Source organism: Pan paniscus, chromosome 2 (genome assembly GCF_029289425.2).
Source record: "Pan paniscus chromosome 2, NHGRI_mPanPan1-v2.0_pri, whole genome shotgun sequence".
Lineage (NCBI taxonomy): Eukaryota > Metazoa > Chordata > Mammalia > Primates > Hominidae > Pan > Pan paniscus.
The window spans coordinates 39,123,397-39,148,177 of NC_085926.1; the positions used below are offsets into that span (position 1 = coordinate 39,123,397).

Here is a 24,781-nt window from a genome sequence, read left to right on the forward strand (position 1 = left end):
AGTGGCAAAACGGGACTGGAGGCAGTAGTGTGCTGGTAAATGATTAACAACCAATTCTCTGGGTTGGGGCAGGGATGGAGGGAGGAGGGAAGCCATGATCTTTAGTGTTTTCCAGTTTCTGTGGTGTAAATTATTCCACGATGGCTGATTTCAAGCTACTGGCACAGAAAGTGAAATTGGGCAGAGATGTGCACAATCACCTCTCTGAGGCTATAGTACACCACTGAGTCGAGGCTGCCAACCCCAGGACCTATGTGTATGGGGTTCTAAAAATGGATGGTTGGAAGATTTCTGAGTGGGTGATGGAGAAGCTGGTTTAGGGAGTTTCTCCTGAAATGTAGTTTGAGCTGCGGAAAAGGCATTTTGGGCATTCATTCATCCTGTGTACTCAACTGAGTGCCAGATGGTATTCTAGTCATTGATCATTAGCAGAAAATGATACACACAAGCTCCTTGCTCTCATGGAGTTTTCTTTTTCTTTTCTTTTTTTTTTTAATCAGGACAGAGGTGGGAAAACTCAAAGGCACAGGCTGTACTGAGAAGTTTGAGCAATGGAGAAGAAAGTGGAGCTCTGACTGACCTTAGCCCACCACAGTCAGGCTCCAAGAGGGGAGATGGCCTGGGCTGATGGCTCCCTTTCCTCTGCTGGCCCTTCCCTTTTGGGAAAACCCCCATGTCAGAAAAGTCTCAAGTCTGTCAGACTGGGAGTCCCCAACTCCCAACCCAAGGAAGCAGCCCTAGGAAAGGAGAGGATGAGATTTCCCAAAGCTATCTCTTACCACTTCCCTCCCCCAATCTCATCCCTCCATCTATTGGTGAGAAGCCTCCTAAAGTTGGCCTGAGGCTCCTGAGGGACTGGTTCCACCGGAGTCTTTAACCAGGACCCTATCCTCCTTGGGACCTGCAATAGAGATAAGAATCAGAGTACAATCCTCAAATAATTCCCACAAATTTGGAGCTGATTCTTAACTGAAAAGAAAGAAAGAAAGAAAGAAAGAAAGAAAGAAAGAAAGAAAGAAAGAAAAGAAAGAAAGAAAGAAAGAAAGAAAGAAAGAAAGAAAGAAAGAAAGAAAGCTTTCTGTCCAGAGGATTCTGTGCTCTGCAAGGAAGACACACCTTGTCTGAGGGTTAGCTTCATCAGAAAGAGAACTAGGAGGAATCTGTCTTCCAAGATGACACCATCCAAGCTTGGACATCATCTAAGGAGGGGGATTTATTTTTGATATACAAGACTGAAAATACTTAAAGCATGACATGTAAAATTATTGAAAAGATACTAAGATGTGATGAATTAAGCTTTCTTGAAGTCTTGAGTTGGAAGGAGTGGAGTGAGGGGCAAGTCACGAAGCACATAGCAGGACATAATTTAAACCAGATGTCAGAGGTCACTGCTCCTAAAGCCATTGGCTGGACTGACACATGGAGAAGATGCTTCCAGCCATTCTCTTCTCAGCCTTGCCCGTCCCAGACTCTATCAGCTCTCTTTCTCAAATCCCAGGGTTACCCCCAAGGCTGCCTTTCTTGCTTTTTTTTTTTTTAACTTTTATTTTAGGGTCAGGAGTCCATGTGCAGGTTTATTACCTAGGTAAACTTGTGTCATAGGGGTTTGGTGTACAGATTATTTCATCATCCACGTACTAAGCTTAGTATCCACTAGTTGTTTTTCCTGATTCCCTCCTTCCTTCCACCCTTCACCCTCAAGTAGGCCCCAGTGTCTGTTCTCCTCTGTGTGTCCATGTCCATCATTTAGCTGGTCTCAAACTCCAAACTGAGAACATGTGGTATTTGGTTTTCTGTTCTTGCATTAGTTTGCTAAGGATACTAGCCTCCAGCTTCATCCATGTTCCTGCAAAGGGCATGATCTCATTCTTTTTTATGGCTGCATAGTATTCCATGGTGCATATGTATCACATTTTCTTTATTCTGTCTGTCACTGATGGGCATTTAGGTTGATTCCACGTTTTTGCTATTGTGAATAGTGCTGCAATGAACATAGGCGTGCATATGTCTTTATGATAGAATGATTTATATTCTTTTGGATATATACCCAGTAATGGGATTGGTGGGTTGAATGGTACCTCTGTTTTTATGTCTTTGAGGAATTGGCACACTGCTTTCCACAGTGGCAGAAGTAATTTACACTCCCACCAACAGTGTTAAGCATTCCCTTTTCTCTGCAACCTCACCAGCATCTGTTATTTTTTGATCTTTTAATAATCACCATTCTGACTGGCGTGAGATGGTATCTCATTGTGGTTTTGGTTTGCATTTCTTTAATGATCAGTGCTATTGAGGTTTTTTTAATATACTTGTTGGCCACATGTTTGTCTTCTTTTGAAAAATGCCTGTTCATGTCCTTTGCCCACTTTTTGATGGGGTTGTTTGTTTTTTTCCAAGCCTGTCTTTCAACTGATTAAAAAAAACTGTGGATCTGCTTTTTTATTTTTATTTTTTGAGATGGAGTCTTGCTCTGTCACCCAGGCTGGAGTACAATGGTTCGATCTCGGCTCGCTGCAACCTCCGCCTCCCGGGTTCAAGGGATTCTCCTGCCTCAGCCTTCTGAGTAGCTGGGATTACAGATGCCTGCCACCAGCCTAGGCTAATTTTTGTATTTTTTAGTAAGATGGGGTTTCACCATGTTGGTCAGGCTGGTCTCAACTCCTGACCTCAGGTGATCCACCTGCCTCAGCCTCCCAAAATGCTGGGATTACAGGCATGAGCCACCGTGCCCCACCTGGATCTGCTTTTTCTATAAAATTATATCTTTCTTGAGGTGGCAGAGCCTTTTTAAAAAGTCCTATTTTCTTTCCTTTGATAAAATTCATACATATACATGATTAAAAATATCAAAAATGGAAGAAAATGAAAAGTTAGGTCTCATTTCTTCTGTTTACCCTTAGATGTCTCCGCTAGAGCCACCATTAAGAGTTTTTTGGCTGGGCGCGGTGGCTCATGCCTGTAATCCCAGCACTTTGAGAGGCCAAGGCGGGCGGATCACGAGGTCAGGAGATCGAGACCATCCTGGCTAACACGGTGAAACCCTGTCTCTACTAAAAATACAAAAAATTAGCTGGCATGGTGGTGGGCACCTGTAGTCCCAGCTACTAGGGAGGGTGAGGCAGGAGAATGGCGTGAACCCAGGAGGCAGAGCTTGCAGTAGCCGAGATCACGCCACTGCACTCCAGCCTGGGTGACAGAGACTCCGTCTCAAAAAAAATAAAAATAAAAATAAAAATTTTTAAAAAGAGTTTTTGTTGCTTTCCAGAAATATGCTATGTACATTATTTACAGACACACACACCCTCATCCTACTAGACCTCTCTGGAGTCTTCATCTCAGCCCCGCCTCCCTTCCCCTTCCTAGACACACTTGCTTCCCTTGGCCTCAGGCACAGCTCTCTGTTCTCCTGTCTTACTGACTGCTCCTTTGGCGGTTCCTTTCCTGGCTCTATTTTATCTCTCAATCTCTAAATATTGGAGGGCCCCAGGACAGTGAACTGGGTCCACTTTTCTATCTGCCTCACTTCCTAAGAGATCCCTTCTCCAGCCTTACGGCTTTGCGGATCACCTTCACCGCTGGCTCCTGCGTCCCTGGCCTCCATGCGCCACTCCAGACCCGCTTGCAATCCTTCTCCTCCCTGCTCTGGGCTGGGGACTGACCCATATGTGCTGCATCCATGGGCTCCCTTGCTCTCCGGCTTCCCACAGCCTTTGGAGGAGGGGTGGAGAGTGAGGTCAGGATATTTGTTCTCCCTGTAGGGTTGCCATGGACTGGCTGCATTTTTCCACCAAAGGCCTCAGCTCCTGTCAGTTGGCAACATACAAACTTGTCTATTAAAAGATAAATCCCAGGCTGGTGTGGTGACTCATGCCTGTAATCCCAGCACTTTGGGAGGCCAAGGCGGGTGGATCACCTGAGGTCAGGAGTTCGAGACCAGCCTGGCCAACATGGTGAAATGCTGTCTCTACTAAAAATACAAAAGTTAGCCAGGTGTGGTGGCGCACACCTGTAATCCCAGCTACTCGGGAGGCTGAGGCAGGAGAATCACTTGAACCTGGGAGGCGGAGGTTGCAGTGAGCCGAGATTGTGCCACTGCACCCCAGCCTGGGTGACAGAGCAAGACTCCATCTCAAAAAAAAAAAAAAAAAAAGATAAATCCCCTTCCTTGGATGAAATCACATGAGTTTAGATGTTGTCTTCTCCACTCAGCTATCTTTTAGCTATCTTTGTCCCCAGGTTCCAGCAACTCCCTCTTCTCACTCCTTCAGAACTATGGATGGTTAAGGCCCCACTGTTACTAGCCCTGGGGGCCTACACTGCCCTCCTGGTTTCTCTACATCCTGCTACTCTTTTCTAAAGGCTCCTTTTATTAAACCCTCCTCAAATTTCTCAATTCCAGGGTGCCAGCTGTCTCTCCCTGGGACCCTCTCTGCTACAAATTCCAAACAGCTCTCATGTTTCCATCACTCCTGAATTCCCAACCCATGTGAGTTCAGACTGATTCTTCACCCCGGTCCCCCAAAATCTTGCTCCTCCCACCAGCTTCCCTCTCCTGATGAAAGATAACTCCATGCTTATAGTTACACACTCCTCTTTCTCTCATACTTACATCTGGGGCTATCAGCAGATCTTATCAGCTCTACTATCAGAATGTACCCAGAAGCAGATCACTGCGTGACATCTCCTACCACCCTGGTCCAGCCCTGCTGTATCTCCCATGGTTGCAGCAGCCTCCTTCCTGGGCTCTCAGATTCTACCCTTGCCCCTCTGTAGTAGTCTCCACTCAGCAGCCAGAGGGATCCTTTAAAACCTAAGTCGAGTCATGTCACTTCTTTGTGCAAGACCCTCCAATGGCTATGAAAGCCAAAATCCTCACAAAAGCCTAGGAAGTCCTACCTGACCCTCCTCCTCCTCTCCTTCACTACTGTTCCTCCTACCACTGTGACCCTGCCAGCTCCTCTTCAGCTTTGCTGGCCTCCTGGCTGGTCTTTGTGTCCAAGTAAAATCCTGGGCACAGGCTAGGCCCTACACCAGGCAGATAGGTGACATTCTCTCCCATCATTCTGGTCTCTGCTCCCAAGTCAACTTGTCCCAGAGGCCTTCTCTGACCACCCAATCTAACATAGCACAACCCTGACATTTTCTGTACCCCTTGCTCTGAGTGAGTCTCCTCCAAAGCACTTATCACCGCTTGATGCATTTTATTGGTTTTCCCCATCCCCATAAGCTGTTTTGTTCTCTGTTTTATTGCCAGTATCTGCAATGTGCCATGCACTTTGTAGGTGCTCAAAACATGTCTGTTGAATGAATATATACCTTTAAGAAATGACCAGACCAGGTGTGGTGACTCACGCCTGTAATCCCAGCACTTTGGGAGGCTGAGGGGGTTGGATCTCTTGAGCCCAGGAGTTTAAGACCTGCTTGGGCAACATAGTGAGACCCCCATCTCTACAAAAAATTGAAAAATATTATCCAGGCATGGTGGCGTGCACCGGTGGTCCCAGCTACTTGGCAGGCTGAGGTGGGAGGATCACTTAAGCCCAGGAGATCGAGGGTGCAGTGAGCCATGACTGCACCACTGCACTGCAGCCCAGGAGACAGAATAAGACCCTGTCACACACATACACAAAAAAGACCGTAATGGGGAACACAGAGCTGGCTCATAAACAGCTGCCTCATTCTTTTTCACAGCACATAGTATTCCAGAGTACGGATGTACCATGGCATTTTTTAGACTAGTTTCCTATGATGGACATCTAGGTGGGTTCTAACCTTCAGTATTTCAAATGATGCTGCTGAAAACTCTCTTAAGCATTTATCCTTGTATTTCTCAGTAGGATAAGTTCCTAGATGTGCGATTGTTAGGTCAAAAGGTATGCTCATTTAAAATTCTGATCATATTTCCAAGTTGTTCTCCAAACTGGCAGACCCGGCCAGTTCTCTCTCCCTGACAACAGTGGATAAACACTGCTGTTTCCCCATCTGCTCCAACACCATGCAGTATCAGACTTTTTGATCTTGGTCAATAAGGATCGGTATTTCTGTGTTCAGTCGGCATTTCTCTAATATGGTAGTGAAGCCTAGTTTCCTTTGGAACTTTTCCAGGGGTCACACCGGCCAAGGCCTGATTGGAGACGCCTGGGACCCTGCCGATCTAGCGGGGGCGGGGGGGGGAGGGGGCGGGGGGGGGAGGGGGCGGGGGCCCGCCTCCCGCCTCCCGCCTCCCGCCCCTGGCCGCGACAGCACCCGCAACTCCGATCACTGCTCCTTCTTTTTCTGCGCTTTCCTTTCTCCCCCACAAGCTTCTGATTCTTGGAACCAGGCTCGGTGACCTCACGCGAGTGACTTCATATCCGGGACTTTCTGGGAATTCTCAGCAGCACTTTTTCGTAAGAAACGTAACTGGGGAGGCGCGGGGTGGGAAGGGGGTGGGAAGGGGGTGGTGGGCGGAGCTTTTGAGGAAGAAGAGAGAGAACAGCTCAGGGCCAGCTTCCTTTTTCCGATTAGGTCGGGTGGAGCTGGCAGGGCGGGCGGGCGAGCTGCAGCCAGCGAGACCCGAGTACCGCCCCCTTGGCCCGCAGCAGGGCACCCCCGCGCCTGCCTTCCGGGACGCAGGTGGGGGTTGGGGACACGGACCTCAGTCCTCATAGCTCCTGATTTGGGACCAGGGAGTGGTTCCTGAGGGTTCCCAGGCAAAGCCTCTGCTAGAGTTTTCTTCGGAAGTTAGCTGGGCATCTAACTAGGCAGCTCTGCCACAGGCTGGGGGGAAGGACAGCATAACCAAAACCAGAGCCCCATTATGATTTTTGTGGGCCCTAAGTACCTTTGCCTTAATGGGCTCCTTTTCCATAAAAAAATATTTAAAAGTATATTTTACGACTGTGGTGGTATAAAGCCGAATATGTTAATGTTATATATTCAAACAATTTCTTCGGCCTGAAAGTTTGTTTTTCCCTTCTGATAGTAAAATGAGTTAAACATTTTCATGAGCTTCTAAAAGGATTGTGGACCCTAGGCAGTGTTGCCCCCTGTGCCGGATGGGTGAGTTGGCCCTGGGTAAAATCAGAGCGATGTGACACAGCCTGGAAAGAACATGAAAGGATCTAGAGGATAGAATTCTCCCCTCCTGGAGGAGGCCATAAACACAGTAACAGCTGCACAGGAAGGGCCTTGAATGACCTAAGAAGCGTGGATTTTAAGGCGACAGAGGTGGTGAGAAACTGCTGCAAGGCTGGATTGGAGGACTGATGGTTTGGGGGTGGCACTGGTGGTGGGGAGAGAAATGAGGAGGCTGTTGCTATGGTAGTCACATGTTGGAGCTCACAAATCAATGTGGAAATGAAGCAGGGGGCAAGGGGAAGACATACTTGGGAAGCCAAAGCCCACTGATATGAGGCAGTAATGCAGGGAGAAGCCTGGGCTATCTTCTCTGGCTTGGGTGAATGGCAGATGCTGCTACCCCTCTTGGAAAATAGGAAGACGGGAGGAGAACGTGTATGTGCTCCAGGACTTTGGGAAGATCAAATGGAAGGTCTTTCACAAATAACAAAGCAAGGAGACTTCGAGTAACTTCACAGGCTTGTGGGCAGCTTCAGGGTCACCTCTTGCCCAGACCCTGCAAGTTGGGCCACTTTCCTGCTCACTATGGCCTGGAGGACAAAACCACCTCACTTGGACATTTCCAGAATAAAGAATGGGGAAAAGCAGACTAGGTTTTCAATACCCTTTCAGTAGAAAACTGCCCCATAAACTCATTGGCTACCTACTTCTTAATCTCCAATAACTGTTTTTATGTGCACATCCCCACCCCCATAATAGGCTTGACTCCCACCCTCCAATACAAACACTGGGCTTTCTCCAGAGCAGATCAGGCCAAAAGCAAGGGCTGGGACAGGAAATACACTTACAGGGAGAAGAGCTGGGCCTGAATGACTCCTTGAAAGATAATCCTTCATGTATTCACTCTAAAACACGAATCTAGCACTTACTATGTGTTCTGGTACCATTCTAGCACTGGGGATGCAATAAAAATCAAATGAGACGTGGTTCTTCATGGAGATGCTACTTCAGTGGGGGGAAGACTGACTGTGGAGATGTCACTTTCCAAAGATGTATGCATGTTCTAGAATTTTGCCTCTTCCCTACCAAAAGGTGATGTCCAATACCCCCTTCCTTTCAATCTGGGCAGACTTGTGACTCACTTGTAACCAACGGCATATTGGTTACAGATGTGATTTTTCATGACTTCTGAGACTAGATCATAAGAGGTGATATAGCTTCTGCCTTGTTAGATGGGACATGTCTTTGGAGCTACAACTCAGGAAGTTCGACAACCCAGAGATTGCCATGTTGTGAGGAAGCCCAGGCCACATGGAAAGGCCACATATGTGTGTTCTGGTTGACATCCCTGCTGATGTCCCAAACATTGTGGCACAGAAACAAGCCATGTCCACTGTGCTCTGTCCAAATTCCTGTTTGGGGTGGTTTGCTATGCAGAAATACTATCTAGAACACTAAGAAACAAGTGAATAAGTGAGCAAGATAATTTCATATTGTGAGAGGGAAATATGGGAAAACATAAAACAGCATGAAAATAAGGGCCTCTTTAGATGGGGGAAGTGGGGAGGACTGATCAGGAAAGGCCTTTCTGGAGAGACATTGGAACTGAGACCTGAGTGAGAAGGAGCTCAACCGCTAACCATCTGGGAGAAGAGACTTTCAGCCAGAGGGTTCATCAAGTACAAAGGTCTGGAGGCAGAAATCAGCTTGGTATGTTCTGAGAAGAGCAAGAAAGACAGTGTGACTAGGGTGATGTGGGTGAGGAGGAGAGTGGGGCCAACGAAGTTGGAGAAGAAGGCAGAGAGGCAAGTCATTCTGGTCCTACAGGTCACTGAGAGGAGTTTGGATTTAAGACTGAGTGAGCTGGGGAGCCGGTGGAGGGTATTATGCAGGAGTGACTGGATCTGGTAAATTCTTAGTAAGAGTTCTGGCTGCCTGGTGGAGGACAGAGCGTAAGGACACAGAGGGCAAAGGGAGGAGGACCATTGGGGAGGCTATGGCAGTGCCTAATCCCCCAGGGAAGGGAGGATGGACGGTGGCCTGAGACATGGTGATGGCGGTGAAGATGGGAACTGGTGGACAAATTCCGGACACAGAGGCAATGACAGAGAGCACCAGGGAGGGAGGAGGCGCCCAGTCCTGCAGGTCCCGGGCAGGATCTAGACGTGGGTGAGGACAGGAACCCTGTATCCGTCTGGAATCCGAAGGGAGCCTCAGCGAGAGGGCTGGCCAGGACGGCGCGTCCTGGCGCCCGGCGTCTGCAGTGCAGAGCCAGTCCCTGGCTGCACGCCTGCCGGGCGTCTCCCAGCAACAGCCGCCGCCGCCCGAACGTTCTGAACTCGGCGGCCCCTTAGTCCTCATCGTCACCTTGGCGACGGCCGGTGGGAACACGCCCTGCGGGCTCCGGGGGCGGGGTCTGGGCGCCACGCGCTCCGCCTCCCGCGGGGTGCGCCTTCAGCCCCGCCCGCCCCCGCCCCTCCTCGGCGGCACGCGTGGCCGCAGGTGTGCAGGGCACCGGGAGGGGCCTCGCCGAGAAGCCGCTTCTCTCCTCTGTGCACGCCGCCGCCGGCGCGCACCACCGGCCTAGTCACCTCTCCCCACTCTTCCCCCTAGGCCGCCACCTCCAACCAATCGGACTGGCTCTTCTGTCATTCGGGTCGCCTCCGCTGAGACGCCTTCCCTGACCACCCAAGTTGAAGGAACTGCTAACCTTTTCTCTTGGACTTTGTTTTTTATTTCCTTCACAGTATTTCTCCCCTCTAAAATTATCTTGTCTGCTTCTACCTATATTGCCTTCCCTCTTGAAACCGAAGTTCCATAAACTGAGGCACAAATTCTGCCTTGTTCATCTCTGTTCTCAGCACTCTGAACAGAACCTGGCATGAATGAGGTGCTCAATAAAAGTTACTTGGATGAATCGGCAGATTTACTCAATCATTTCATTCTTTATGCATTCATTTATTTGACATTTATGGAGTGCCCTCTAGGCACTTGTGGTAAAGACGTACCAAGATGAATGAGACAGGGACCCCCCTGGAGGTAAGAAAGAAGATATATATTTTTTTAAAATTACAATAATACTAAAAGTGAGTGTCTTGGAGTTCCAGATGCCAGGCATAGCTTCAAGCACTTTATACTGCCTAGTGTTCCATTATTGGAACGCTAAGCATGTGGGAGTTATTTCTGCGACTGCTCAAGGTCATTGCCAAGGTCTGATTACAAAAATTCAAAAAATTGCGACCTCAGGCATAAATGGGTTAATTCACTTAATCTTCACAATAGTAGGTAATATAGCTGTGCCCACTTTACAGATGAGAACATTGAGGAGAACAGTCATGCTATATAGGCCACTGGGCCCTGTAATCAAGTGAGATCCCACAGAAGGCAGGGGATCAACAAGATTCATGTACCAGGCCCAAGCAGGTGGATTTGGTACCTTGATTATTCTTGACACAGCACAGTCTCCCACAGGGCACAGGCTCCTTCCAGATCAGAGCTGTGTTGTCCCAAGGGAACCCTACCCATATTGGCTGAGCAGGCAATGAGGGGCCTGTGAGGGTTGTGGAAGATTGGGCCCTGGGCTAGGGGTAGGCTAGGGGCCTGTCTCTTCCATTGAAGCAAAGTGTGGGTGACTTTCCACATAAACTTGGTGTGAGGCAAACCTAGTTTCAAACGCCTGGGTATCCAGGAAACCCAGGAACTAAATTTATTCCACCTCGGGGTCTTTGCAAGTGCTGTTCCCTCTACCTAGCATGCTTCCTCCCTCAATTTTCACATAGTTGCTCTTTGTCATTTAGATCTCAGCTGAGGTGTTTTTTTTCTTAGAGAGCCCTGCCTTGGCCACTCCGTCTAAGGCAATCACCTGCCATTGTCATATGACCATATTTTAAGACTCTTATCCCAAAGTGGGAGAGTGGCCTAGTCAGATGCATCACCCTATTCCTGATCTAATTTTTCTTATTTATTGTCTCTCTGTCTCCTCATTCTAAAAAGTTCCCTGAAAGCGGGACCCCATTGGACCTCACCTCTGTGTCCCCACTGCCTAGAACAGGCCTGGAATACAGAAGATGCTTAGTGATTTTTGAAAGACAGCATGAAAAGGGCCCTTCACCAAAACATCCTGACTTTCCAGGCCAGGATCTGTGCGCTTCATTTCTCAGGAACCACTGCTTGGCACACAACACCTGGGCTGAACAGGCAGAAGTGATCCAGCCATCTTGGGCACAGGAATTCTCCTGGCGTGAGTTCCTCCCGCTTCCCAGTCCTGACTGGGCTGCTCTCCAGCTCTGGGGCAGGATTCTAAGAACCCCTCCAGGATGGTATTCAAGAACATCCAGGAGGCGAGGTCGAGATAGAGAGGGCAGCACTGTGTGTGTGTGTGTGTGTGTGTGTGTGTGTCTGTGTGTGTGTGTGTGAGATGGGGATAGGGTCAAGGAGAATAGAAGTGTGGGCAGGGCATTTCTGGTTGCCAGCCAAGATGGTGGAGAAGGGGTGGCTTTTAGAGCCTTCCCACACTGCTGTTGCTAGGAAGACGAGGCACCTGGAGGTTGTGGCTGTTTTCTCCCCCTGCAGTGGGAACACATACTGGAACAGATGTACACACAGTCAGACATGCACAGAGTAGAGAATAAAACTTGGATTTATTCAGACCGTATGCTTCCCATTTGGGGTGCAGAGTGGGGGACAGTCATGGGGACAGAGAAAGGCAGTGCATTTGGCTTCTAGGGACATGCTGATTGCTGACTCTTTGTGTGACCTTTGGGCCACCAGATGACCAGCTGAATGATGGAGATGGTGATGAAGGGGCTGGCGGCCAGGTCCTTCTGGAGACCTCACAGTGATTCCAAACAGAGACCAACGCTGTGTCCAGTTGGCTCTGTTCCTCTCCAGGGATTAAGGAGCAGATGGCTGGGAACACTCAGACTAATTAAAGAAATAAAAACTCTGGGTAGAGGGACACTCTAGGGGGCTCCAATTCAGGCAGTGGTGTGCAAATTCACACATGTCGATGCGTGGGCCAGGCCTGTGTGAAAAACATGTGTGTGTCTGTATATATTACATCCTCCACAAGCAGCTGGGAGCCCCCATCCTACCCCCACGCCTGTGCAACTCTGTGGGCCTCTTCCAGACCTTTCTTTTTCCATTTGGAAGAACTGGGCCTATTGAAAGAACTGCGAAAGGGAAACGGCCCACAGTAATCCTCTGAAGATGCCATTTCCTCTTGGTCCTTGCTCCAGTGTGCAGGAGGCAGGTACCCACTTCAGTCCTGGGGCAGTGGAGGCCAGGAACAGGTGGCAGGTGTGGTGGGAGGTGGTGGGCCTCACTGGGCAGCTGGCTGGGAGTAGCTGCAGGACACCTGCACCGTCTCAGCTTCTGTCAGGTCACTGCTGAACCCAGCTGGGCTGTGCAGGAACTGCCTCAGCAAGGGGGAGGCGCGGAGCCCGAGGTGGGAGCCTGGGTTCCTGGGTGGCTCTGCCTGCTCGGTGACTGTGGTGGAAGACATGAGGACTGTGTTCCCAAACTGGTCCACCTCCTCATACTGTTCAGTCACGGTTCTCATGGCTCCATAGTGTTGTGAGCTCCCTGGCCCCGTCTGTAGCTCCAGAACACTCTTTTGCCGCCCTCTGGGCAGGGGACTGGCTGAGGGAGGGGCAGGTTCAGGTTGCACAGAGCACTGGGTGACGTCCTTCTTCCCAGTTTTGTCTTGGACACCTTTCTGGTGGAGCAGGGCCTGGCCTATGTCCTGAGCCAGTTGTGTGCTTTTCACTGAGACATCAGGGTTGCCCTTAAAGCTGGGAGTCTCTAGAGGCTTCCTTGTGGCCGACTGGATGGAGATAAATGTTGGGGAGGAGGGAGAATCTCGGCTGGAAGGTAAAACCCGAGGAGGGCACAAATACTCTCTTGATGTCTCCTGCCTCCTGGTGGAAGGGGCAGTTGAGGCTGTGTGACCTCTGGCCTCTGTGTGATTTCTGATCTTGACTTGACTCTGGGCCTCAGTGTGGCATTCAACCTTGGCTTGGTTCTTGACTGCGGTTTGACCTCCGACCTCCTGGCCTGAGCCACTGGGCCTGGCGCTACTGCTGACTGTGACACTGATCTTGTGGGCACTGTGGTCTTTTGGAGGTCCCTGGAAATGGCCTCTGGCACTGGCCTCAGGCTGGAGGCTAGACATGGAGCTGAGTGCCTTGTGCACAGCCTCTTCAATGTCCAGCAGCCTTGCCAAGGTCTGTTCCTTCAGTTGAGCAACTTCCGTGCTGACCCGTGTCAGCTCCCCAAAGGCCTGCTCCACTGAGGCCTCGGGCTTTTGGTGGGCAGCAGGAGCCTGAGGAGCAGCCCCTCCCAGCTGGGGCATGGCCTCAAAGAGCCTCTGCAGGGCCTGCACGTCCACACTGCTTGCGGCCTCCTTCTCCAGGGCTTGCACCTGGTTCAGGAGGCCCTGGAGCTCTTTCTGGTTTCTTTGCAGACTGTCAGGGCTCTCAGGGGCCCCTTGGTGGGAACCTTCCATGGGCTGCTCTCCTGAGGGGCCGAGGCCCCACTGTGGTGAGGTGGGATCACAGTTGAGGGCATTGAGCTTGGGGGGCTCAGAGCTCCGGGCATTGCTGCCTGTAGCCTGATTCTTGGTGGGCCTGGGGGCCGTGGTGCTGAGGCCATGTTGTAAGCTGGGCTGGCTATGTCCACTGGGACATCTGGCCAGAGGTATGTGGCCCTGGTCTACAGTAGTGGGAACGTTGGCTGGCTGAGGGATGGCTGTATCTCTCTCACCTCGTTGGTGTTCTCTTTGCCCCACCTCCGAGGAAAAGCTGGGAGATAGAGGCAAGGGCTTGGGCAGCCTCTGAGGAGGGTGGCTCTGGGTTAGGTGTGCAGGTTTAGGGGGCAGCTGCGGCTTCTTCTTTGGGGGCATGGTGGGGTCCAGTTTTGGGGTCTTTGTCTGTGACCCTCCAGGGGTTCTCTGGCCAGCAGGGCTGCTGTGGGAGTGAAGAAGGGGGTCCTTCAGGGGCTCAGAGGCCTGCTGGATGGAGTCCTCATCACGGTGGGCTCCGGCTGGAAAGTCAGGTCCTGTCACAGCAGCTGGGAGAGTAGGAGGAGGAGGAACAAAGGCATTATGGGGGTGCGGGCTGGCACCTGCAGCTTGGGGCCCAGAGGCCAGAATGTGGCGGCCTAGAGGGGCAGTCTTCAGGGTGGTCTCTGCAGCTTGGAGGCCCCCTGGGCAGACTTCTGCCATCGCCTTCCCTGGTGGCCCCCAGGCCATCTGTGTGCAGCCCCCAGGCTCCTCCCGCCCTGGCCCAGTACTCTGACCTGGGCCTCCCTGGAGTGGGCGGGGAGCCTGGACTGAGAAGGCAGTCTCCCTGTGCCTTGACTGGGGTTCCCTCTGAGAAAGCTGGACACCCTGAGGTGGGTCAAAGGTCCTCACGGGATGAGCGGTGTAGATGCCATCCTGAATTGTCACCCACCCCCCAGGCAGCCCTCTGGGTAGTGCTTGCTCTTCCCTACTGACCTTTCTGGGGGCTGCTGGGATCCGGGGATCACTTCCACCCCCAGGCCTTATGTTGCTTTGGGTAGCCCCAGCTTTCCGAAGACCGTCCTGGATGGGGTTGGAAGTGGCTGTTGGGGTGGGGCCCTGCTTGTGCTTGTTCAGAACTTGCTGGTGCAGGCTCTGGGCTTCAGCTGTTGCCATCCGCAGACTCTGCATGGCGGCCAGAAGGTCTGGGGCCCCAGGCCCCGGAGGGGTAGTCGTGGCTCCTTCTGACTTTCCCAAGACTGCCATCCCTTTCTGTCCAGAGTGACTGTCTTCCTGCTTTTCTGTGTTTTGCAATTGGGCTGGGGCTGCAGCTTCCCCAGCCAGAGGGACTGCCTTTCCAATGGCCTGAGGAGGGCAAGGGGTGGCCCCTGAGGCTCTCAGATGCCCCATCCCCATGCTGGGGTCCAGTGGGGGAACATGGATGATGCTCTCAGTTGGGGGCAGGCTCTGGGCCCCCTCGCTGGCTGGCACTGGACTCGGGTCAGCCGGGGGCTCCCACCGCAGACTGTGCAGGCCACTCAGGTCTCCTTTATCTATGCAGCTGGCCAACAGCTGCACGCTGCTCCTCTCAGAGGCCTTGCTAGTTAGCCGGGGCTGCAGAGAGTAGGCAGTCAGTGCGACCAGGCCCTGCTCTGTCTCCTGCATCACCAGCCCAGTCCTTGCCACGGAGGTCCCCAGACCGCAAGCCAGCAGCTGCTGGAGCTCAGGGTCCATGTCTTCAATATTCCCACTGCTGCCTGGAGTTGGCAGCCTCAGCGGCTTGAGTTGGAGCTGGCCAGTTGGGTCTTCCTGCACCAGCAGCCCCTGCTGGTCCACATCTGGCCGGCGCAGGACTTGGCAGATGATCCTGGGAAGTTCACCTGACACCAGCTCCTCCTTTCGTATATAAGGGTGCCCCTGCCCTGTGCCCGAGAGCACATACTTGGCAAGACAGAGCTCCCCTGGCCCTCGGGCCTCCATGAGGATGCCTCCATGGTGCAGGATGCCAGGTGTGGCATGCAGAGTCCGCAGGGTCCCCTCAGCTGCAGTCTCCTGGCTCTCTTGCATCCTGTTGCCTGAGGGGCTCATGGGCTGCTCTTCCAGGAGGTTGCCCCCTTGTATGCTCTCAGCTGCCAGGGAGCCCATGGGACAATTCTCAAAAAGCCAAGTGAACTTGTGGACAGAACCCGCGGGGATGGACCCAGCGATTACCCGGGGCTCCTGTTCTTCCTTCTTGCCTGCCTCCAGGGCCTGAAAAACCTCTTTCTGACGAGACACCTGCCCTGAAGGGATCTCCACACGGCTGCAGTATCTCACAGGCCCTCTTCCACAGGGACGGCCTGAGGCCTGAAGAGGCTCGGTCTCAAAGACGTGTCTGTCTGTCTGTCTTTCCCCAGCCGGGACCTGGCTAACCTGCAGGTGCTGCTCCCTGGAGCCCACTGGCCTGTCCACAGGTTGGGGCTTGAACATCCAGGTGCAGGACTGTGCCTCAGCCTTGGCTGTGGGATCTGTGACCTCTGACCCCTGCTTTTCGGCCAACTCACTCATTGGGCAAGTCTCGAACAACCACCGGATGGTCTGCACATCGCCCTTTGGGGGTGCCTCAGGCTGGGGGTCTCCCTGACTCTTCCCTTCTTCTTTCTGTCGTTCCTGCTGCTCCCGTTGGTGGATCATCTCCAGGGGCTGAGTCTCAAAAAGCCACCGAGCTGTGCCAACGTCCCCAGCCACCACTTCCTGCCGGGTGATGCCTCGCACCACGTCGATGGTACTGGGGCTTCGGCCGAGCTGGTCTAGGGGCTGTGTCTCAAACATCCACCTGTAGCCCTGCACATCACCTCCGACTATCTGCTCTCTGCTAACAGAGGTCAGGGCATGGAGGCGGCCCTTGCTGTCCTGCATGGCATACACTGGGGACCCTATGCCCTGGGCCTGCCCAGCAGAATCAGTTCCTTCTTCTCTGCTTGGACTCCCATGGGCCAGAACCTCACCCTGTCCAATGCTGTCCAAAGGAAGGGTCTCAAAAAGGTTCTTAAAAGTCTTCACATCCCCCTTTAGCCCATCCCTCTGGGGGGCACTCTGAGAGAAGGGCAGTGCTGAGGAGCTGTCACTGGATAGATGCCCCTCACCGTCCTGGGGATCCACTCGCTGTAGGTGACCCACTTGGACCTTGTCTCTGAAAGCATCCAGGGGCTTTGTTTCAAATAGCCACAGGGTGGAGCAGACATCACCAGGGACCACTTCCTCCTTGGGTGGGGCCTCTGCTCCAGCCTCTTCGTCCCCCTTCAGAGTGTCCAGCGCTCGGGTCTCAAACAGATGCCGCTGTTGCTGAACATCTGGACCAGGTGGGATAAGGTCTGGGGATGGCTGGAAGTCCTTCTCATCTACCAAGATCTCCCGGATGGCATCCAGGGGCTGCGTCTCAAAGATCCAGCGAGTTGCACTGACGTCGGGCCGGGCCCCCTCCTCCAGGGAAATCCCCCGGATCACCCGCACCTGGCTGGGGTCCTGGTTGATGGCGTCCAGAGGCCGGGTCTCAAAGAGCCAGCGGGCAGACCTCACCGCGTTGCTTTGGATCTCCTCCCGGCATGCGGCCTTGACCTCATGGATGGCGCCCTCTGCATCCTGGATGGCACACAGGGGCTCCGTTTGGAAGAGCTTCACTGTCTTTTTCACATCACCCTTCAGCTCCTGGATCTCTGAGCGCAGTTCCAAGGGGCTCTGCTCCTGCAGGGAGGGGCGGGAGCCCAGGCGGTCCAGCGGCCGCGTCTCAAAGAGCATCCTGGTACCCTGCACATCTCCGCTGGCTGCAGGCTCCCTCACAGTGGCCTCCAGTTCCTTGGCCTGCCCTGTCAGCTCGTCCAGTGGCTTTGTCTCAAATAGCCAGCGGGCTGCACGAACGTCTCCTCCACCTGGCTGGGGCCTGGTTGGCTCCTGGTCTGTGCTGTTGGCAAAGGAGCCTTCCTCAAACTTGCGGGAGGTGGCCTGGACGTCACCACACAGCACGGGCTCCTTGGCAGCTGGCCTCTCGTGATCTCCAATGGCATCCAGTCTCCAGTTCTCAAAGATCCAGCGCATGCACTGAACGTCACCCTCGGTGGGTTCCTCAGAGCCCAGGACCTCAGCCAGATCCTCGGCCACAGCCTCAGCCAGATTCTTGCGGAGCTCAGGGTGGATGTGCCTGTAGAGGCGGCGGAGCTCACTAGCTTGCCGCTGCTGATGGAACTTGGAGAAGGATTCCTTGGGTGGCGGCAGTGGCAGATCCTCCAGGGCTGGGGGTGGAGGGAGGGGCAGGTCCTCTGCAGTTGCCATCCTCATGGTTGGTGTGGGGGCCACCTGTGTCTGGGTGTCGGCCATCCTTCTGAGAAGAAGGGGCAGAGATGAGGATGGGATTGGGGGCCTTAGATCTAGATGTTCAGCAGGGTAGAGGCTGGATGCTGGGAGAAATGGTAGTAAACAGGGCTCAGAGTCAGAGTAGCTCTGGGTGACTTACGCTTAGAGACTCCTTCCCTCTCTCTATGTGCCTGGCCTGGGCTTCACTTCGCTGCCTGCATGGTTGGTGGGCAACAGGTCTTGAACTTAGGACATGGACCCATTAATCATAGTGGGTTCCTGCTTTCCCTACATCTCATGCGTTGCTAGGGAGTGACCATGGTACCACTGGACATGAGACACTTTCCTTTAGCTCCATAAGGGATGCATAAACCTCCAGTGGGCAAACTGGACATGCCCCATCCTCACCTTCCTTTGTTAAAAATCAGTGTTTCCCTGGAAGACTGCCAGGGGAGTGGCCTGGGGGAATCTTGACTTTTGGAGTCCCAGCCTTGGAGAGGCAGGTCTCTAAACTGGTGACTGATTTCCTATGGAGACGAGATTCCTTTGCAGAACACCAGAGGGCAGACTTGCCATGTTGACCTGGAACGCTGCCTAACTTTTACCTCTTGGCTGTCAACGCACTCCAACCTTTCCCAGGCCCAAGGAGGCAAGCAGAGGCCAACAGCCCATGCTAGAGCGGAAGCAGTTGAGAATCAGGGCTGGGAAGCTGCTCATCAGATATCTCATGCTTAGGCCAGATCCAAATTCTGAATATCTGGTCAGGGTTTTTTGCATTATACTCGAAGACTGAGAATGTCTGAGCTAGGGGGATCTCAAAGGTCTTTTAGCACAATCATTTATAAATAAAGATGAGGGGACTTAGGCCCAGAGTCAGATCTTGGTGAATAAATGGAAGGCCGTGCTGGCTTGGGGTCCCTAGACTCCATTTAGGGCATGGCCTCAAGAAATAAGAGGGTAGCAGGTGCAAAGCTTTCTTATTGGCCATAGAACCCGTCTATTCCCCAGCAGGCACCCCTGGGAGGATATGAGGGTGACAACAACCAGGGAGAGGACCATGGAATCAGGGTCCTTTCTGCAGAGACAGCCCTGCCTCTTGCTCCTGGAGACCGCTCTCTAAGCAAGCAAGCACAGCTTCAGGGGCTCGGACTCAGGGGGGCTTCAGGCTAAGCCCTACCCCTGCAGGCCTCATGGCCACCCCAGCTCAGCCTCTCCCCGGCTACACCCCCGCCCCTCAATGGCCTACCACCCCTCAAGCCCTTCTCTGGTCTCTGTCCATGTATGTCTTATCTCTCTTGTGACAGGTGTACTAACAGTCCCCAGAGGCCAGTAGGGAAAGAATGGGAAGCATGTGCCCCCTCCTGCTGCCCCTGACCCACTGCTCTGCACCACACAGGGTGCTAAATATAGCTGAGGTCCTGGCCTCAGAACAGCAGCCCTGGGCTCAGAGGGAGGCTGAGGCCCAGCCAGTGGGGACCCTCAGTACCCTTGGCTCACCTCATCTCCTTCATTAGCCTGGGCTCCCCTATCCTGCCTCCTGGGCTGGTGTCAGGCCCCTGGGCTGCAGGCCAGCCAGGTGCTAGAACCTGGACACCTTCCCTGGCCAAAGGAGTCTGCACTGGGGGGAGGTACTGGAAGTAAGTGGGGCAGGACTTCCTCCCTATGGCTACCTCAGAAGGAGGAGAGAGGAAACTGAGACCTGCTGACCCCATGCCCACCCTGGCATGTCCACCAAAGACATCAGAACCTTTGGGGAATGTGAGCTCTGAAACCTGCAGCCTGAGTCTCACCAAAGCTCTGGGTGGTTTTCTTTCATTTCTGAGCTCCAATGAGGATCCCCTGCCCAAGGCAAACCTGAGCCTGTCTCCACCTCTACTCCATCCTGTCACCACCAGGGTGGCCTGAGCAGATGGCGTGTGCACACCATCAGCTTCACCCCACCCCCGCCCCCAGGAATTTCCAGAATCTCTGCTAAGGCCACAGACAGTTATTATCATGGAGTCCAGGGATGTCAGGCCTAAGGACCCTCAGAGGTCACTCAATCTAAACCCCTTATTGTTCAAATAGGGAAACAGAGGCCCAAAGAGGGGAAAGGAGCTGTCCAAGGAGGCTCAGCAAGGCAGTAGCAAAGCCTGAAGCATGTCTCCTGACTCCTGGCCTTCCCACCACCATCTTTGCCTGGCTTGAGACTGCTGGGACAAGTGTAGAGTCAGGACAGAATTCATAACTGGGACCAGACTTAGGTGGGGTGAGCCCCAAGAACTGTCCTAGAGCTTGGTCTCCTAGGGCTGGGCCAGCCTCTCAGGATGGTCCCCCTGCTGTCCTCGGGTCACCTCCTCCTTGGCCCAGCTGGCTCCATATGTCTTTACATCTGGGCAAATTCAGATCTGGTCTCCCTCCCGTGAGCCCCCCAGATCTGCCCTGGGGGCTTTCCCACTGGGCAAGACTATGGACATGGGCAGAGTCTGAATTCCACCCCAGGTTTTAGGCTATGATATGTAGGGAGCTGGGCTCCGGCCAGCCCCTGGGAGCTATCCCTGGGCCAGATATGCCAAGAGTGTCATCCACAACAACTAGGCATGGGGCTTGTTCTAGCAATGCACACTCAGGCCTACTTACAGCCCCCTGCCCCCACCTCTCTTCTGTTCCTCCTTCCTCCAGATCCTGGGCCTGCCTGAAGCTTCCCTGGGAGGAAGCCCTGAAGCCTGAGGCACTCCATACCTGTATTTTAAAAATCACAACTCCAGGCCTTTCTGGATCATGCCAGCCTGGCAGGAGCCTATCCTTTCTGCTAGCTTCAGGCCTGTGGCAGCCACTCTGAGAGCTCCCATGGGGCTCACACTGTCTTTACCTCCTTTGTGGGTTCTTTATGTCTGAGACTTCCACTCACCTCCTCCCATGCATGCCCCTCAATCTCCTTCCCCTACTCAGAGCCATTCCTAATAACGTCCATTTCAGAAGGAGAGGGGATCCCAGCTGTGAAAGCCAGCCTTGCTGTGGAAGGATGGAGAGGTAGGTTACTCACCGAGGGTCTCTCTTGGCTGATGGGGTGTTTGTGGTCTGTAGCAGCTGTGGTCTCAGGGTTCGTCGTTCCTCTGGAGGTTCTTGTTCAAATTGGTTCTGTTCTGCTGGCTCCAACAGACACCTTCTTGCTGCCCTGGCTCCAGGTCTCTGTGCCCTGCCAGCCCCAGCAGCTGCCTTTATCTTGCTGGCTAGTGGGTGAGCCGTGGTGGGGGCGGGTGGGAGAGGCTATGTTCAGAGTATTAAGTGGTTCGGTTATTTTTAGGTCTTGTGGAAGTCACTCTTCCATCCTGGGGAATCAGTTACATGTCCTTTGGGCTGGGGAGAGGAAACAGAGGGGGAGAAGCTTCATTCATCCAAAGTCTGATCTGGGGATTGGGGTCAGTGACTCAGCTGGGTTGTGGGGTTGGGGGTGTCCCAGACTATTTTGAGAGAGTGAATAAGAAGAGGCATCTGACACCTTGGACAGCTTGCTCCCGTCTTGTGAGCCCCCATCATTCTACTCTGGCCCTGCCTCTGACTCTTCCTGACGTGTCTCCACCCACCGTGCCAGGAGACTGGAGGTCTCCTGAGGGCAGGCTGGGCACCTCCTCCTCTGTTCTGAGCCTGGATACCTCTGAGTGTGAGGCTCAGCTCTCTTTCTTCCCCATTCCCTTCTGCACTAAAGAGTTCCTTCTTTCTTATCCATTCCACCCTGTGCCCCACAGCACAGGTCAACACAGCCCCGATGAAGCTGGATTTGGGGGGAAGACATCTGAATGACCAGGCCCAGCTCTTCACTGGGCCGAGATTGGCCAGGCCCAGCTCCTCCTTTGCGCCACTACACCCAGTTAATTTTTGTATTTTTAGTAGAGATGGGGTTTCGCCATGTTGGCCAGGCTGGTCTCGAACTCCTGACCTCAGGTAATCCACCTGCCTCGGCCTCCCAATGAATGAATTCCACAGCAGGACTCTATGGTTTTCATTCCAGATTATCTGAGTCCTTTCTTCTCGACTCTTCCCTCTGACTCAGGGCCCAGGCTTTCTGGGAATGGAGGGGAGGGGAAGGGCGGCATGCAGGGAGCTGACTGTGGGGTTATTTCTGACCCTGGAGTCATCAGCTTCCCAGTCACAGATGGAGTGGCGGCGGGGGTGGGGGGGTCACACCTGCCTCCTCCTTTGCTTACCAGGGCGTGAGGGGCCCAGGAGGCCCAAGAGATCCTGGCAGTCAGACCAGTGTGGTGAAGGATGCCAGGGGACCATCCGCAAAAAACTCGAAAGAGGTGTTTTGTCCTAGGTGGGCCTGGCCCAGGCTCCATGCCTGTGGGTATGCAGGTACATTCTGTGGCCTGGCACATGAGGTCTTCCTTCTGACTCCCCAAATGCCCTCTGGTACCAGGGGGTGATGCCAGACATTGCTCACTTTTTCCATGTAGTCAACGTCAGTCCTGCAGCGTCAGCTGGGATGGGGGTAAGGACATCTGGGAACCCCCTCTTCCTGGTCTCCCTCCCTCTTGTCTCTTCCCCTGCTCTTTTCTAGCCCTCTGCCTGTCCCCCAAGCTCCTGGCTCTCTCTAGGAAGGGCAGGGAGACCGATGTACCATTGTTTCAGGGAAAGGGCAGCCTTAGGTTTCTCAGGATTTCTCCTGGGAGGAGCTTTCTCCCTGTGGGTACTGAAATTTCTTACTTTCTAGGATAGTTTTGAGAATTGAAGGAATTATTATATGAAAAGAGTGCCTCCAGCCAGGCACGGTGACTCACGCCTGTAATCTCAGCACACTTCGGCAGGCTGAGGCTGGTGGATCACTTGAGGTCAGGAGTTCGAGACCAGCCTGACCAACATGGTGAAACCTTGTCTCTACTAAAAATATAAAAAATTAGCTGGGTGTGGTGGCACACACCTGTAATCCCAACTACTTGGGAGGCTGAGGCAGGAAAATTGAATCTGGGAGGCAGAAGATGCAGTGAGCTGGGATCGCACCCCTGCACTCCAGCCTGGGCGATAGAGCAAGACTCTGTCTCAAAAAAAAAAAAAAGTGCCTGAGAGTACTTAGCACATAGCCTATGCTTTAGAAGAGCCAGCTATTATACTGTATATAATATAAAAAGAGAAAAGCCCCTAGGTGGAACTCACTTTTGTACTCACCTCCTGTGATAACTCATGGGAGAAATTCCTCAGGCCTCAATATTAGGAAAGAGGCTCTTCCTGAGCACTTGGTTTCTTTGTATCTAGTACAGCTGTGCTGTCCAATACAGTTGCCACTAGCCAAATGAGGCTATTTAAATTTAAGTACATTAAAATGAAATAAAATAAAAACTCAGTTATTTCACTACACTAGCCATATTTGAAGTGCTCCATAGAGACAAGTGGCTAGCAACTATTATATTGATTTTGTTTGCTTGTTTGTTTTTGAGACGGAGTTTCGCTCTGTCGCCCAGGCTGGAGTGCAGTGGCGCGATCTCGGCTCACTGCAACCTCCACCTCCCGGGTTCAAGCGATTCTACTGCCTTAGCCACCCGAGTAGCTGGGATTACAGGTGTGTGCCACCGTGCCCAGCTAATTTTTGTATTTTTAGTAGAGATGGAGTTTCACCATGTTGCCCAGGCTGGTCTCAAACTCCTGACCTCAGGTGATCCACCTGCCTCCGCCTCCCAAAGTGCTGGGATTACAGGCATGAGCCACCGCACCCGGCCTGAAACTATTATATTGAATAGTGCAGAATGTTTCCATTATTTCAGAAAGTTCTATGGATAGTGCTGTTATAGATGTTAAAATAAATAAGAAAATAAATTTTTCTGGAAGGAGAATTGTCAATAGAATAAACAATTTTTATGACATATGGTGTTTCTCTTTGACTTGGCTGCTAGGAAACTCAGAGCTAAATTTTTAACCTAGCAAGTAGACTTTATGGTCCAAATCCTGTGTAATGAGGGTGACCAACTTTTTGTTCTCTGTCTCTGAGGAGTTTTGCAAGACAAGGGATGTTCAGTTTTAAAACTGGAAAAGTTCTAACAAAACCAGGACAAGCTAGTCACTCTATGTGTAATGATCTAATGATATCACATCATCATGGTATTAATTATGAGGCTGTCAAGATAGTAAACTAGGCATTATTTACTGGAGTATCTTTAGTGGTATTAAGAAGGTAAACTGAGGCACAATAATTTTTTTAAGAGTTTATTTGTGCAAACAACAATTTTTGAATCAGGCAGTCCCAAACCAGAAGTGGCTTGGGAACTCTACTGAGGGAGCACAAGCAGGAGGTTTTTATAAGACAGATACAGAAGTAAAGCAAATATAATATTTGATTGGTTACAGTTATACAGTTGCCTTATTTGATCTATCCCATTGGAAAGTCCCTGGTTATATAATTATTTGTGCTGGCTGCTTCTCATTAGTTGCACTTAAGTTTTATTTTTCTTTAATATAGGCATTTACAAGGAATAGCTCAAAGGCAGGCATGGTGACTCACACCTGTAATCTGAGCACTTTGGGAGGCTGAGGTGCGAGGATCACTTGAGCCCAGGAGTTGGATACCAGCTTGGGCAACATAGCAAGACCTCGTCTCTACAAAAAATAAAAGAAAATATTAGCTGAGTGTGGTGGCGTGCACTTGTTGTCCCAGCTACTTGGGAGGCTGAAGTGGGAGAATCGCTTAAGCCAGAAAGGTGGAGGCTGCAGTGAGCCGTGATTATGCCACTGCATTCCAGGCTAGGTGGCAAAGTGAGATCCTGTCTCAAAAAAAAGAAAAGAAAAGAAAAAAGAAAGAAGGAAGGAAGGAAAAGGAAGAAAGGAAGGAAGGAAAAAGAAAGAAAAAGAAAGGAAGGAAGGAAGGAAGGAAAGAAGAAAGGAAGAGCTCCAGTTTTGCATGTCTGCAAATCAAGCAAGGATAAG

At 52.2% G+C, this 24,781-nt stretch overlaps 1 protein-coding gene and 2 long non-coding RNA genes across 4 annotated transcripts in view; 2 read left to right on the top strand and 1 right to left on the bottom strand.

Moving 5' to 3' along the window:
• LOC129397391 (uncharacterized) overlaps positions 1-4,156 on the top strand; it is a 29,229-nt gene extending 25,073 nt beyond the window's left edge. The window contains exon 3 of the long non-coding RNA XR_008624723.1: positions 501-4,156. This is a non-coding gene — a long non-coding RNA (uncharacterized LOC129397391). The remainder of the gene's footprint in view (positions 1-500) is intronic.
• Positions 4,157-6,122: 1,966 nt separating this feature from the next.
• On the top strand, positions 6,123-9,982 carry LOC129397389 (uncharacterized). The gene is made up of 2 exons (XR_008624720.2): positions 6,123-6,389; positions 9,673-9,982. It is a non-coding gene; the product is annotated as an uncharacterized LOC129397389 (long non-coding RNA).
• Positions 9,983-11,680: 1,698 nt separating this feature from the next.
• XIRP1 (xin actin binding repeat containing 1) lies at positions 11,681-21,062 on the bottom strand. Of its 2 annotated transcripts, XM_057301689.1 has the most exons (3): positions 20,913-21,062; positions 14,555-17,991; positions 11,681-14,127 (listed from the first exon to the last, which is right to left on the bottom strand). In XM_057301689.1, exons 2-3 carry the CDS (start codon positions 17,909-17,911, stop codon positions 14,119-14,121), a joined length of 3,366 nt encoding a protein of 1,121 aa, XP_057157672.1. In that variant the 5' UTR covers positions 17,912-17,991; positions 20,913-21,062; the 3' UTR covers positions 11,681-14,118. The 2 variants fall into 2 exon arrangements, with proteins under 2 accessions (XP_057157672.1, XP_008949778.3); XM_008951530.4 differs by having other exon boundaries at positions 11,681-17,991.
• Positions 21,063-24,781: the final 3,719 nt, after the last annotated feature.